At 39.2% G+C, this 12851-nt stretch overlaps 1 protein-coding gene across 1 annotated transcript in view; it reads right to left on the bottom strand.

Moving 5' to 3' along the window:
• Positions 1–12851, bottom strand: part of Chd1l (chromodomain helicase DNA binding protein 1 like) — a 55995-nt gene that overhangs the window by 34247 nt on the left and 8897 nt on the right. Inside the window, 3 exon segments of the mRNA XM_020180180.2 lie at positions 7446–7527; positions 11496–11527; positions 12109–12223. Of these exon segments, the coding sequence (XP_020035769.2) occupies positions 7446–7527; positions 11496–11527; positions 12109–12223 (229 nt within the window).

Here is a 12851-nt window from a genome sequence, read left to right as displayed (position 1 = left end):
GCCCCCGGGGCCGCCAGTGGCCGGCGCCCATACGGCTTGGGAAGACGCAGACCAGGTGAGCTTCGCGGTACCGCGGTAGCCCCACAGACAAGCCTGGGCCAGAGCAGCATAGCCCCCTGGACAGACTGACCTCCACCGGGAAAAAAAAAAAAAAAAAAAGAGAAACTGAGTAATAAGCAGTAAGAACAGTTAAGACACGCTGGAAAGAGGGTGGGGCGCCCTGAGTGCTGAAGAATGGGGGAAGGGAATCCTTCCAGGGACTGTACATAAACGAGCCGGGTGGGCAGGAGAGGCTCTGGCGGGAGCGGGGCGCGCACCCAGCAACCAGGAGTGGGGAAGCTTGTGAGAGGAGGGAAGACCCACTGCCCACGTGAACTGTAAACAAACATGGCGGCCGGCAGGAGCAGCAGCACCGCCCAGTTAGCAGGAGCAGGAAAACTTCTGAAAGTGGCAGTGGGAGGAAAACTGCACAGGAGAGGGGGGAAGACCCACCTCCCACATGAACTGTAAATAAACACACAGGCCTGACAACGCGGGGCAGTGTCACCTTTCCCAGTGCTTGGAAAGGGGAAAGCCTGTAGCAGAGGCCCCCGCACAGGAGAACTCTGAACAAACAAAGCCAGTGGGGCCAGGTGAGTGCTAGCTCACCCCAGAGAGCTGCATAAATAACGCCGCCAGCTACAGGCTGAGAGCAGCAGGCAGGCAAGCCACAGTTGCAGATACCACTCTCAGAACTGTCTCCAGACGCTTTTTTTTCTTTTTCTCCCTACCTTTGATGAGAGAACAACTGAATTACACCTGCAAGCCGAAAAACTTACTGAAACTGTATTGCATTTGAACTGGGGACACTTGGTGGGGCTTTTTTTTTTTTTTCTTTTGTGTGTGTGTGTGTGTGTGTGTGTGTATGTGTAGTTTTGTTCTACTTTATGCATCCCCTTTGATGAGACAACTACAGAACAACATCTGAGGCACCAACTCCAGGACTGGAGATTGAGACGGACATCCAAATTATTAAGACTGAAACTGCATTGCATATAAACTTGGAAGTTTTTTGGTTTTTTTTTTTTTTAATTTTCTATTTTCCATTTTATTTTAATTCATTTTTATATATAGATATTACTTTCATTTACTTATTTTTTATTTTTTTTATCTTTGATTTTCAGTCCTCTCTCTGTCTCTCTAATGTCTGTTCAGCTTACTGTCGATTAGTACACTAACACTCCCTGTTTATACCTTTGAAACTCTCTTGTCTGATACCTTGTTCTGCTTTCTCCCTCTTGTCTGGATATTTGTTTTCCCCTTTTCTTTAACTTCTTGCTTTCCATCTCAGCTCACTCTTCCATTCTCAATATTACCATTGTTATTATTACAAGCTAGAAAATACTTAATTACACACAGTACAGGGACAGTAACAACACCAAGGACAATGACGGGAAGACAGAAAAAACAGGGAAACCAGTTTCCCCACAGCAAAAAATTAGTACAGGAACCAGAGGGGAATGAAGAGAACAGAAACTCAGATCCAGACTCCAACAAAATGAAGATAAACTATGCCAAAGGACCCAATGAAGCCCTCAAGAATAATTTAAAAGAAGACATACTACAAGTACTCAATGAGAATTTTATAGAGATGATACTGGATAGGGTCAACCAAAATGTACAGGAGACACTCAAGAAATTCCAAGACAATAAAAATAGAGAATTTGAAAAAGCAAAAGAAGAAATAAAGGAAACCATAGAAGCACTGTATAAACACCAAAGTGAAAGAGAGAACACAATGAATAAATGGATAAATGAACTCAGGACAAAAATAGACAACAATAAAGAAGAAAACTGCCAGGAAATGGAAAACCTCAGAAAAAAGAACGAAACAGAACTGCAAAACAAAACGGAAGGCCAATCCAGCAGAATAGAACAAACAGAAGACAGAATCTCAGAACTTGAAGATGAAATGGTAATTAAAGGAAAAACCGAAGAACTATTAATTAAACAACTCAAGACCTGTGAAAAGAAAATGCAAGAACTCACTGACTCCATCAAAAGACCAAACTTGAGAATCATGGGCATCGAAGAAGGAGAAGAGGTGCAAGCGAAGGGAATGTGCAATATATTCAACAAAATAATAACGGAAAATTTCCCAAATCTAGAGAAAGACATTCCCATACAGATGCAAGAGGCCTCCAGGACACCAAACAGACCAGATCAAAATAGAACTACTCCACGACATATCATCATTAAAACAACAAGTTCAGAAACTAAGGAAAGAATATTGAAGGCTATAAGAGAGAAAAAACAAGTAACATACAAAGGTAAACCCATCAAAATCACAGCAGACTTGTCAACAGAAACATTAAAAGCAAGAAGAGCGTGGGGTGAGATCTTCCGAGCACTGAATGAAAATAACTTCAACCCCAGGATACTCTACCCAGCAAAGCTATCATTCAAAATAGATGGAGCAATAAAAGTCTTCCATGATAAGCAGAAACTAAAACAATATGTGACCACAAAGACACCATTACAAAAGATTCTGCAAGGGATCCTGCACACAGAAAGTGACACCCAACTTAACCATGAAAAGGCAGGCAGCACCAAACCACAGGATAAGAAAAAGCAAGACAGTAGAGAGTAACATCAAGCTAGGTACACACAATCAAACCTTCAAACAACTAAGATAACTAAATGGCAGGAATCACCACATACCTATCAGTACTAACGCTTAATGTTAATGGACTTAATTCACCCATCAAAAGACACCGTTTGACAAAATGGATCAAAAAAGAAGATCCAACAATTTGTTGCTTACAGGAGACTCATTTCACCGACAGAAATAAGCATATGCTTAGGATGAAAGGCTGGAAGAAGATTTACCAAGCCAATGGCCCCCGAAAACAAGCAGGAGTAGCAATACTTATCTCTGACAAAGTAGACTTCAAACCTACATTGATCAAACGAGATAAAGAAGGACATTCCATACTAATAAAAGGGGAAATAGACCAAAAGGAAATAATAATCATCAATCTGTATGCCCCCAATGTCAACGCACCCAATTTCATCAAACATACCCTGAAAGACCTAAAAGCATATATAAACGCCAACACAGTGGTTGTGGGAGACTTTAACACTCCATTATCATCAATAGATAGGTCATCCAAACAAAAACTCAATAAAGAAATCCAAGATCTAAAATATGCAATAGATCAAGTGGACCTAGTAGATGTCTACAGAACATTTCATCCAACCTCTACACAATATACATTCTTCTCAGCAGCCCATGGAACCTTCTCCAAAATAGATCATATCCTAGGGCACAAAGCAAGCCTCAGCAAATATAAGAAAATAGAAATAATACCGTGCATACTATCTGACCACAATGCAGTAAAAGTAGAACTCAACAACAAAAGTAAAGACAAAAAACATGCAAACAGCTGGAAACTAAATAACTCATTACTTAATGAACAATGGATCATCGATGCAATAAAAGAGGAAATTAAAAAGTTCCTGGAAGTCAATGAAAATGAAAACACAACCTACCGGAACCTATGGGACACAGCTAAGGCAGTCTTGAGAGGAAAGTTTATAGCCATGAGTGCATATATTAAAAAGATTGAAAGATTCCAAATCAATGACCTAATGATACATCTCAAACTCCTAGAAAAACAAGAACAAGCAAATCCCAAAACAAATAGAAGGAGACAAATAATAAAAATAAGAGCTGAAATCAACGAAATAGAAACCAAAAAAACCATACAAAGAATTAATGAAACAAAAAGTTGGTTCTTTGAAAAAATAAACAAGATCGATAGACCCCTGGCAAACCTGACTAAAATGAGGAGAGAAAAAACCCAAATTAGTAGAATTAGGAATGCAAAAGGGGAGATAACAACAAACACCATGGAAGTTCAGGAAATCATCAGAGACTACTTTGAGAACCTATATTCAAATAAATTTGAAAATCTAAAAGAAATGGACAGATTTCTAGATACATATGATCATCCAAAACTGAACCAAGAGGAAATTAATCACCTGAATAGACCTATAACACAAAATGAAATTGAAGCAGCAATCAAGAGTCTCCCCAAAAAGAAAAGTCCAGGACCTGATGGATTCTCTGCTGAATTCTATCAGACCTTTAAAGAAGAACTGATACCAACCCTCCTTAAACTGTTCCATGAAATAGAAAGGGAAGGAAAACTGCCAAACACATTTTATGAAGCCAGTATTACACTTATCCCAAAACCAGGCAAAGACACCTCCAAAAAGGAGAACTATAGGCCAATCTCCTTAATGAACATTGATGCAAAAATCCTCAACAAAATAATGGCAAACCGAATTCAGCGACACATCAAAAAGATTATTCACCACGACCAGGTAGGCTTCATCCCAGGGATGTAGGGGTGGTTCAACATACGAAAATCAATAAACGTAATAAACCACATTAACAGAAGCAAAGACAAAAACCACTTGATCATCTCAATAGATGCAGAAAAAGCCTTTGATAAGATCCAACATCATTTCATGATAAAAGCTCTAAGAAAACTAGGAATAGAAAGAAAGTTCCTCAACATTATAAAAGCTATATATGACAAACCTATAGCCAGCATTATACTTAACGGAGAAAAATTAAAACCATTCCCTCTAAAATCAGGAACCAGACAAGGATGCCCACTATCTCCACTCCTATTCAACATAGTATTGGAATTCCTAGCCAGAGCAATTAGGCAAGAAGAAGGAATAAAAGGAATACAAATAGGTAAAGAAACTGTCAAAATATCCCTATTTGCAGACGACATGAACCTATACCTTAAAGACCCAAAAAACTCTACTCAGAAGCTTCTAGACATCATCAGTAGCTATAGCAAGGTAGCAGGATATAAAATCAACATAGAAAAATCATTAGCATTTCTATACACTAACAATGAGCAAACGGAAAAAGAATGTATGAAAACAATTCCATTTACAATAGCCTCAAACAAAATCAAATACCTAGGTGTAAACCTAACAAAAGATGTGAAAGACCTCTACAAGGAAAACTATACACTTGTGAAGAAAGAGATTGAGGAAGACTATAGAAAGTGGAGAGATCTCCCATGCTCATGGATTGGTAGAATCAACATAGTAAAAATGTCGATACTCCCCAAAGTAATCTACATGTTTAATGCAATTCCCATCAAAATTCCAATGACATTCATTAAAGAGATTGAAAAATCTACTGTGAAATTTATATGGAAACACAAGAGGCCACGAATAGCCAAGGCAATACTCAGTCAATAGAACAATGCAGGAGGTATCACAATACCTGACTTCAAACTATATTACAAAGCAATAACAATAAAAACAGCATGGTACTGGCACAAAAACAGACATGAAGACCAGTGGAGCAGAATAGAGGATCCAGATATGAAGCCACACAACTATGAGCAACTTATCTTTGACAAAGGAGCTAAAAATATACGATGGAGAAATAGCAGCCTCTTCAACAAAAACTGCTGGGAAAACTGGTTAGCAGTCTGCAAAAAACTGAAACTAGATCCAAGTATATCACCCTATACCAAGATTAACTCAAAATGGATCAAGGATCTTAATATCAGACCCCAAACTCTTAAGTTGATACAAGAAAGAGTAGGAAATACTCTGGAGTTAGTAGGTATAGGTAAGAACTTTCTCAACGAAACCCCAGCAGCACAGCAACTAAGAGATAGCATAGATAAATGGGACCTCATAAAACTAAAAAGCTTCTGTTCATCAAAAGAAATGGTCTCTAAACTGAACAGAACACCCACAGAGTGGGAGAAAATATTTGCCAACTATACATCAGACAAAGGACTGATAACCAGAATATACAGGGAACTTAAAAAACTAAATTCTCCCAAAACTAATGAACCAATAAAGAAATGGGCATGTGAACTAAACAGAACTTTCTCAAAAGAAGAAATTCAAATGGCCAGAAAACACATGAAAAAATGCTCACCATCTCTAGCAATAAAGGAAATGCAAATTAAAACCACACTAAGATTCCACCTCACCCCTGTTAGAATAGCCATCATCAGCAACACCACCAACAACAGGTGTTGGCGAGGATGCGGGGAAAAAGGAACCCTCTTACACTGTTGGTGGGAATGTAGACTAGTACAACCACTCTGGAAAAAAATTTGGAGGCTACTTAAAAAGCTGGACATCGATCTACCATTTGATCCAGTAATACCACTCTTGGGGATATACCCAAAAGACTGTTACTCCAGAGGCACCTGCACATCCATGTTTATTGCGGCACTATTCACAATAGCCAAGTTATGGAAACAGCCAAGATGCCCCAGCACTGACGAATGGATTAAGAAAATGTGGTATTTATACACAATGGAATTTTATGCAGCCATGAAGAAGAACTAAATGTTATCATTCGCTGGTAAATGGATGGAATTGGAGAACATCATTCTGAGTGAGGTTAGCCTGGCTCAAAGAACCAAAAATCGTATGTTCTCCCTCATATGTGGACATTAGATCAAGGGCAAACATAACAAGGGGATTGGACTATGAGCACATGATAAAAGTGAGAGCACACAAGGGAGGGGTGAGGATAGGTAAGACACCTAAAAATCTAGCTAGCATTTGTTGCCCTTAACGCAGAGAAACTAAAGCAGATACCTTAAAGCAACTGAGGCCAATAGGAAAAGGGGAACAGGTACTAGAGAAAAGGTTAGATCAAAAAGAATTAACCTAGAAGGTAACACACACGCACAGGAAATCAATGTGAGTCAATGCCCTGTATAGCTATCCTTATCTCAACCAGCAAAACCCCTTGTTCCTTCCTATTATTGCTTATACTCTCTCTACAACAAAATTAGAGATAAGGGCAAAATAGTTTCTGCTGGGTATTGCGGGGGGGAGAGGGAGGGGGCGGAGTGGGTGGTAAGGGAGGGGGTGGGGGCAGGGGGGAGAAATGAACCAAGCCTTGTATGCACATATGAATAATAAAAGAAAAATGAAAAAAAAAAAAAAAGAGTCATTATACCCAGGCCTGGTGGCTCAAGCCTATAATCCTAGCTACTTGGGAGGAGGAGATCAGGAGGATCATAGTTCGAGGCCAAGCAATGGCTAGGTGTGATGGTACACACCTGTCATCCCACCTTTGTGGGAGACACAAATAGAAGAACAGCAGTCCAGGCTGGCCCAGGCATAAAGCAAGACCCTATCTTGGTGGGTACACATCATTACACAGTTGTCCAACCCACATAATCTACAACATGAAGAGTGAACCCACAAATTATGGACTCTGGGTGATAATTTACTGTGCTGGTGGAGGATGTTTATAATGGGGTGTTGTATATGGAAAGGGGTAAGGGAATATGGGAAATCTTTGTATCAATCAATTTTGCTGTGAACCTAAAACTGCTCTAAAAAACAAAGTCTATTATAAAGGGGGGAGAGTATATAAAAACTAAGCTTACCTCTGAAAGTGTCTTATGTAGCTGGGAGCTTTGGTTTTTTAGTCTGTGAGCTTCATCCACAACAAGAACACTCCAAGAGAAGCTGTGCAAGAAACACCAAGCTTTCAGTTTCGTGTAACTGAAATGAGTATCCCACAATCAAAATTGCAACTATTGTTGACTAACAGTAAACCTAGCATATTAAAAACACAGCTGAACTACCTCTATATCTGAGACGCAACCATATGCATAAAATAACATCTGGATAAGGTAGTAAAAGAAAATATTTTTCCAAGGTAGGAAAAACCTACACAGAAAGGAAGGAGATAGAAAGCCTCTACTATGTGGGGCTTGTGTCTATGTGTTATTTAGTCCAAAAGAATATGGCATGCAGACATATTTCAGCCAACAAGGAAACTAAAGTTCAGACAGGTTATGTGACTTGACTGAAGTCATAAAGACAGAACTGAGTTTCAAACTCACCAGATTAAGAGACAGGGGTATCACAATAGTTAAAGAAGTGGAATTTTGCTGGGGGATAGTGGTTCAAGCCTATAATCCTAGCTACTTGGTAGGCAGAGATCAGGAGGATCATGGTTTGAAGCCAGCCCAGACAAATAGTTCAGAGACCCTATCTCGAAAATACCCAACACAAAACAGGGTTAGTGGAGTTGCTTATGTGGTTGAGTGCCTGCCTAGCAAGCATGAGGCTCTGAGTTCAAACCCCAGCACACCAAAAAAAAACACAAAAGTGGATTTTAAAATGGGGACATGGTGAATAGGATCAAATATTATACAGATGTTCACGGCCGAGGAACCTGTGAACACAGAGGTCATGGTGACTGCCAAAGTATACTTTAGAGTGAACTGAGTTACAACAGCAATTTCTCAAGAAGTTCCAGTCATAAAAGCATATTTTTGATAGACACTTGGGATGCTATTCCAAAAAGAAATCCAAAATATAGAAAACATATGCATGGATGTTCTAAGAGTTATTAATTTGAAACAGAAAAAAAAACTGAAAATAACCTAAATATCTAATAATAGGTAAGGAAATATGCTGGGGTTTGAACTCAGGGCCTGTGCTTGTTAGGCAGGTGCTCTACCAAGTGAGCCATGTCCACCCCCACCCCAGCCCTTTTTGCTTTAGTTATTTTTCAGATAGGGTTTCATGCTTTCAGACCAGGGCCAGTCTCAGATCCTCTGCCTGCCGAGTAGCTGGGATTACATGTGTGCTCCACCACACCAGGTTTTACAACATTTGAAAAATATGATTGTGCTATAAACAGGGACTATATAAAAACTCAAAAAGATATAAATAGTGTATGTCCTTTTGTAAAGTATGAAAACTGTACAAAATGTAACAGCAGAAGTTAAAGATTTTTTAACCTTAATTTTGTTTGTAAGCACTATGCTAGCTTTATGTTTAAAAACTAAGTATACATAATACAAGTGAAATAGAGGTTATGGTAGGAAAATTCCCCCCAAATTAGAGGCAGAGCTTGTGCAGAGAAGCCTTCCTTCTCTGAAGCTATGCAAAGTTCAGAGGACAGATGAGATCATAGGTGCATCCTGCTACCATTCACCTGCTGAGACTGGTGCAGGCAGAGGAAGAACTGGGGTCCAAGGAGAGCACAGGAAGTCCCAGGATAGTACAAGAGTATGCATGTAAGGACAACAGGAGTGAGGGTGCATAGCAGTCAAGATAAGCTTTGTGTCTCTGTAGTACAGAGCCATTCAAAACAGGTTAGATTCTATTACCTCATGAAGGACAGGACACTTAGGTTTTTACATACACAGATCCAAAAATGCTTTTTCCAAGAAAGGTGGATTGTAGACCAATAAAAGGAAGTGGGTAGAATCATTCATCAAAGTACAATCTAAAGGGTGCTCCCTGGAAAGAAAGAGGTGAATGGAGTTCCAACAGTGAATGAGAATCCAAGAGAACTTCTAATTCTCTCAATCCAAAGATTTTCCAAATCTAGTGTCCAAAAGATTTCAAATTTCTTATATTGTTAACATCATAGCCTTCACTGTCCATAATAAATCTCTTTAGTGCAGAGATTATGTTTCCTTACTGCTTTTGGAATGTGCAACACAGAAGTAGACAATGTAACTTTAATAAACATATTGAAAAATACATCTATGTTGCTGGGTTTTCAACTATGAGTTAATAATATAAATGTCCCTCTGTGACTTAGGTTCTTCAAGCCACCAAGAAATGCATTAAGAAGAGATGATCTGAGATAAAATGACCGTATTTCTGCTGAATGATATGACATGCAAGTGTGTTTAGATACTTTGAGAAGCTATCTTATAAAGAGGCTCCATAGCACTGAGTCTGCTTTGCCATTTATTAAGAAATTAAGGTGGCTTATGTCTGTAATCCCAGCTACTTGGGAGGAAGAGAGCAGGATGATTGTGGTTCAAAGCCAGTAGTAGAAGGATTGAGGTCCAGGTTGGCCCCAGACAAAAAATTAGAAACCCTATCTGAAGAATAACTAAAGCAAATAGGGCTGGGAGCATGCCTCACATGGCAGAGCACTTTCTTACTAAGCTCAAGGTCCTGAGTTCAAAACCTATACTGCTAAAAAATATAAAGAAAGAAAGAAAGGAATTAGCCTTAGTGGGTTGCCTAACCTCTTATTTTCCTCATCTGTAAAGTTAATAATACCTGCCTAATACGGTTTTCAAGAAATTTATGGGATGATTTATATAAAGTATTCAAGAACATTTACATTCTAATCTTATTGCCTTTTGAGACTGCCCTGCTCTGTGGGTATCTGGTGCTTCTTATCCCTCTACTGCATTTTATTTCTTCTTAGGGGTGCTGCATGACTTATTTTCCTGGTATTGCCAATAATTCTCAGAACAGTTCTTTTCCAGTGAGAGAACAACAAATGTTAAATTAGATATTAAGAATAAAAAGAGAGCTGGGGGCTTGGCTCAAGTGGGAGAGCATCAGCCTAGCAAGCACAAGTCCCTGAGTTCAAGCACAAGTACTGTTTAAAAAAAAAAAGAAGAAAATAAAAAGAAGGGTTGGGAAGGGTATCTCAGTGGTAGGCACTTGTCTAGCATTTGCAAAGCTCTGGATTGGATTCTCAGCAATGCCAAAAAATAATAAATAAAAAGAAATGGGTAAAAAGAAAAAAGAAAGGGAAAGCATACAGTCTTCTCATGAAAAGCAAGGTAACAGGCTCACTTAAATGAAACAAGTAAAACAAAATACTGGACAGAAGTAATAAAACCTATGACCTAGTCTTTAGGATTTCAAAATTAGAGGAATGCAGATATGCACTCACAAAAATCTGGCTGAGGAAAAAAAAACATTTAAGATATTGATAAAGTACTTTGAAAACAAAAACTTTTGAACATTAAAGATGCAGAACCCCCACCTAACCACGTCATAACTACATGGGTCATGGAGAATGAAACCCTGCCCATACATCTTCCTAATTCCTCTCCCCAAAACCTGACTAGTCTTTAAATTACATCATAACTGTTGTCTTGACATTATCATATATTGCAACATGCCATTCCTATTATTAGCTGGTAGTAAGAGCTTGGGTTTGAGCCAAAACGAGGCCCAGAAGTTAAGGAATTAGAAGTGTACTTCAAACTCCCTTTTTACAAAGTTAATTTTATAACACTGATTGCAACGTTAGCTTATTTCCAGGAAAAAGCTCACAGGATTCACCTTGTATAGAATAAAATCTCCCAGCTACAGTCTTGAAAGTTGTCTGTGCAAGTTTCAGTGTTAAGAATTTAGTCTCTATTAACTACCATCCATGTATGTTTCATCTCAGTTCCCACAGCTGTCAAAGGTAAGACACTTAATAATCCCATTGTACAGATGAAGAAGCAAAGTTGACAGAGATCAATAAGTCAAGGACTCAGAGATAAAGAGAAAAGGGCTAGTATCCAGGGCTCCAGCCACGTCTGCCAGTTCACAAACAGGACTCATAGAAGACACAGCAGACACATCAGGAAAGATGCAAAGTACCAGTGTGAAGGAAAGACACAACTTTCATGATTCATTCAACAGTTTCTGAAGTAATACAGTGTACTCACGATTTCAGAAAGGAGGCATCTTTTAAGCAAATCTGAAAAATTAAGGAAGACAATTAAAAATGGTATTTTTCTGAGATGATAAGCTAGTTGCTTGTTTCCTATTAATGTACTACATTATAGCATTTATCTAAGTCTGACCTGTTTGTTATGTAAAAAAAAGTTCTGATCATAATTTTTTGTAGCACTATCTTACAAATTGAAGACATGATTGAGTGAAAGGTCTTAGTTACCCAGTCTTAGCTTAAAGAACAAGGACTTAAAATAAGACTGGAGCTAAGCGTCCTCCATCCCTCTGTTCCAATTAGCAGATGTGAACCCTCAGGACATGATCCTTGTCCCATGTGCATCAGCTAAGAGGTGGCTCAAGGGCCACTATCCTAAGAAGCCACCTGGTTAATCTACCAAGAAAGAGAGGAAAGGTGCCTCGCTAACTTGATGCACCATGAGTCTTTCCTTCTTTGTGTCACAGCCCCTTTGTGAGACTGTGAAGGTAGACTCTCTTTCCAGAAAAACATGTGCTCTCAAAAAAACTTTTTAAATGAAATTTCAGAGACTTCAACACCTTATAAGGAACCAGGTTGGGAGTTCTTTCTAGAAAGGAAGGAAGGAATACCTCATAGGTGGTCAACAGCACATGAAAACTTGACTCCTGCTTTAGGTCTTGCTGAAGGCGCGCTCTCTCCTCCTTGTCACCTACATATGTTACACAGGAAAGACCTGGAGCAAATCTGGATCCAAGAAAAGAGGAAGATGAGTCCAAACACTAGAGCCATGGGACAGGGTGTACAAATCTGGAAAACTACATTTCATAGAAGGGTTGCAATGTGTATACCCCAACAGGACTTGCAACCAGAGAGTCCTGGGGCTCCAAAAGTATCTAGAGTTAAACCTCAGGGTAAGGTACCATGTAAATAGGTAGGAGGATCTAAGAGGGCCGTGGCTGACTCTAAAGCTTAAACTGTGTTTTAAATGTTAGTTATTTCTTATTTCACTATAAAACAATAGTGGTTTCTTTCTTTCTTTCTCTTTTTTTTTTTTTTTTTTTTTGCACTACTGGGGACTGAACTTGCCTTAGCACTACTTGCTAGGTAGCCCTTTTGAGATAGGGTCTCACCAGCTTTGCCCAGGCTGACCTGGAACTTGCCCTTCTCCTGCCTCTGCTTCCTGAGTAGCTGAGATTATAGGCATGTACAACCACAAGAGGTTTATTTTCTTTTTTAGTTCAACAAAATTTACTAAAAAAGAGAACTGGTCTTTATATTGCCAAATTGTGCCAGGCATGATGGTGCACATCCATAATCCCAGCTACCTGGGAGGCAGAGGCAGGAGGATGGCAAGTTCCAGGTCAATCAAAGT

The sequence above is a fragment of the Castor canadensis genome, chromosome 12 (genome assembly GCF_047511655.1).
Source record: "Castor canadensis chromosome 12, mCasCan1.hap1v2, whole genome shotgun sequence".
Classification (NCBI taxonomy): Eukaryota; Metazoa; Chordata; class Mammalia; order Rodentia; family Castoridae; genus Castor; species Castor canadensis.
Note: the sequence above shows the minus strand (reverse complement) of the source record. Positions and strands in the feature narration are given on the sequence as shown.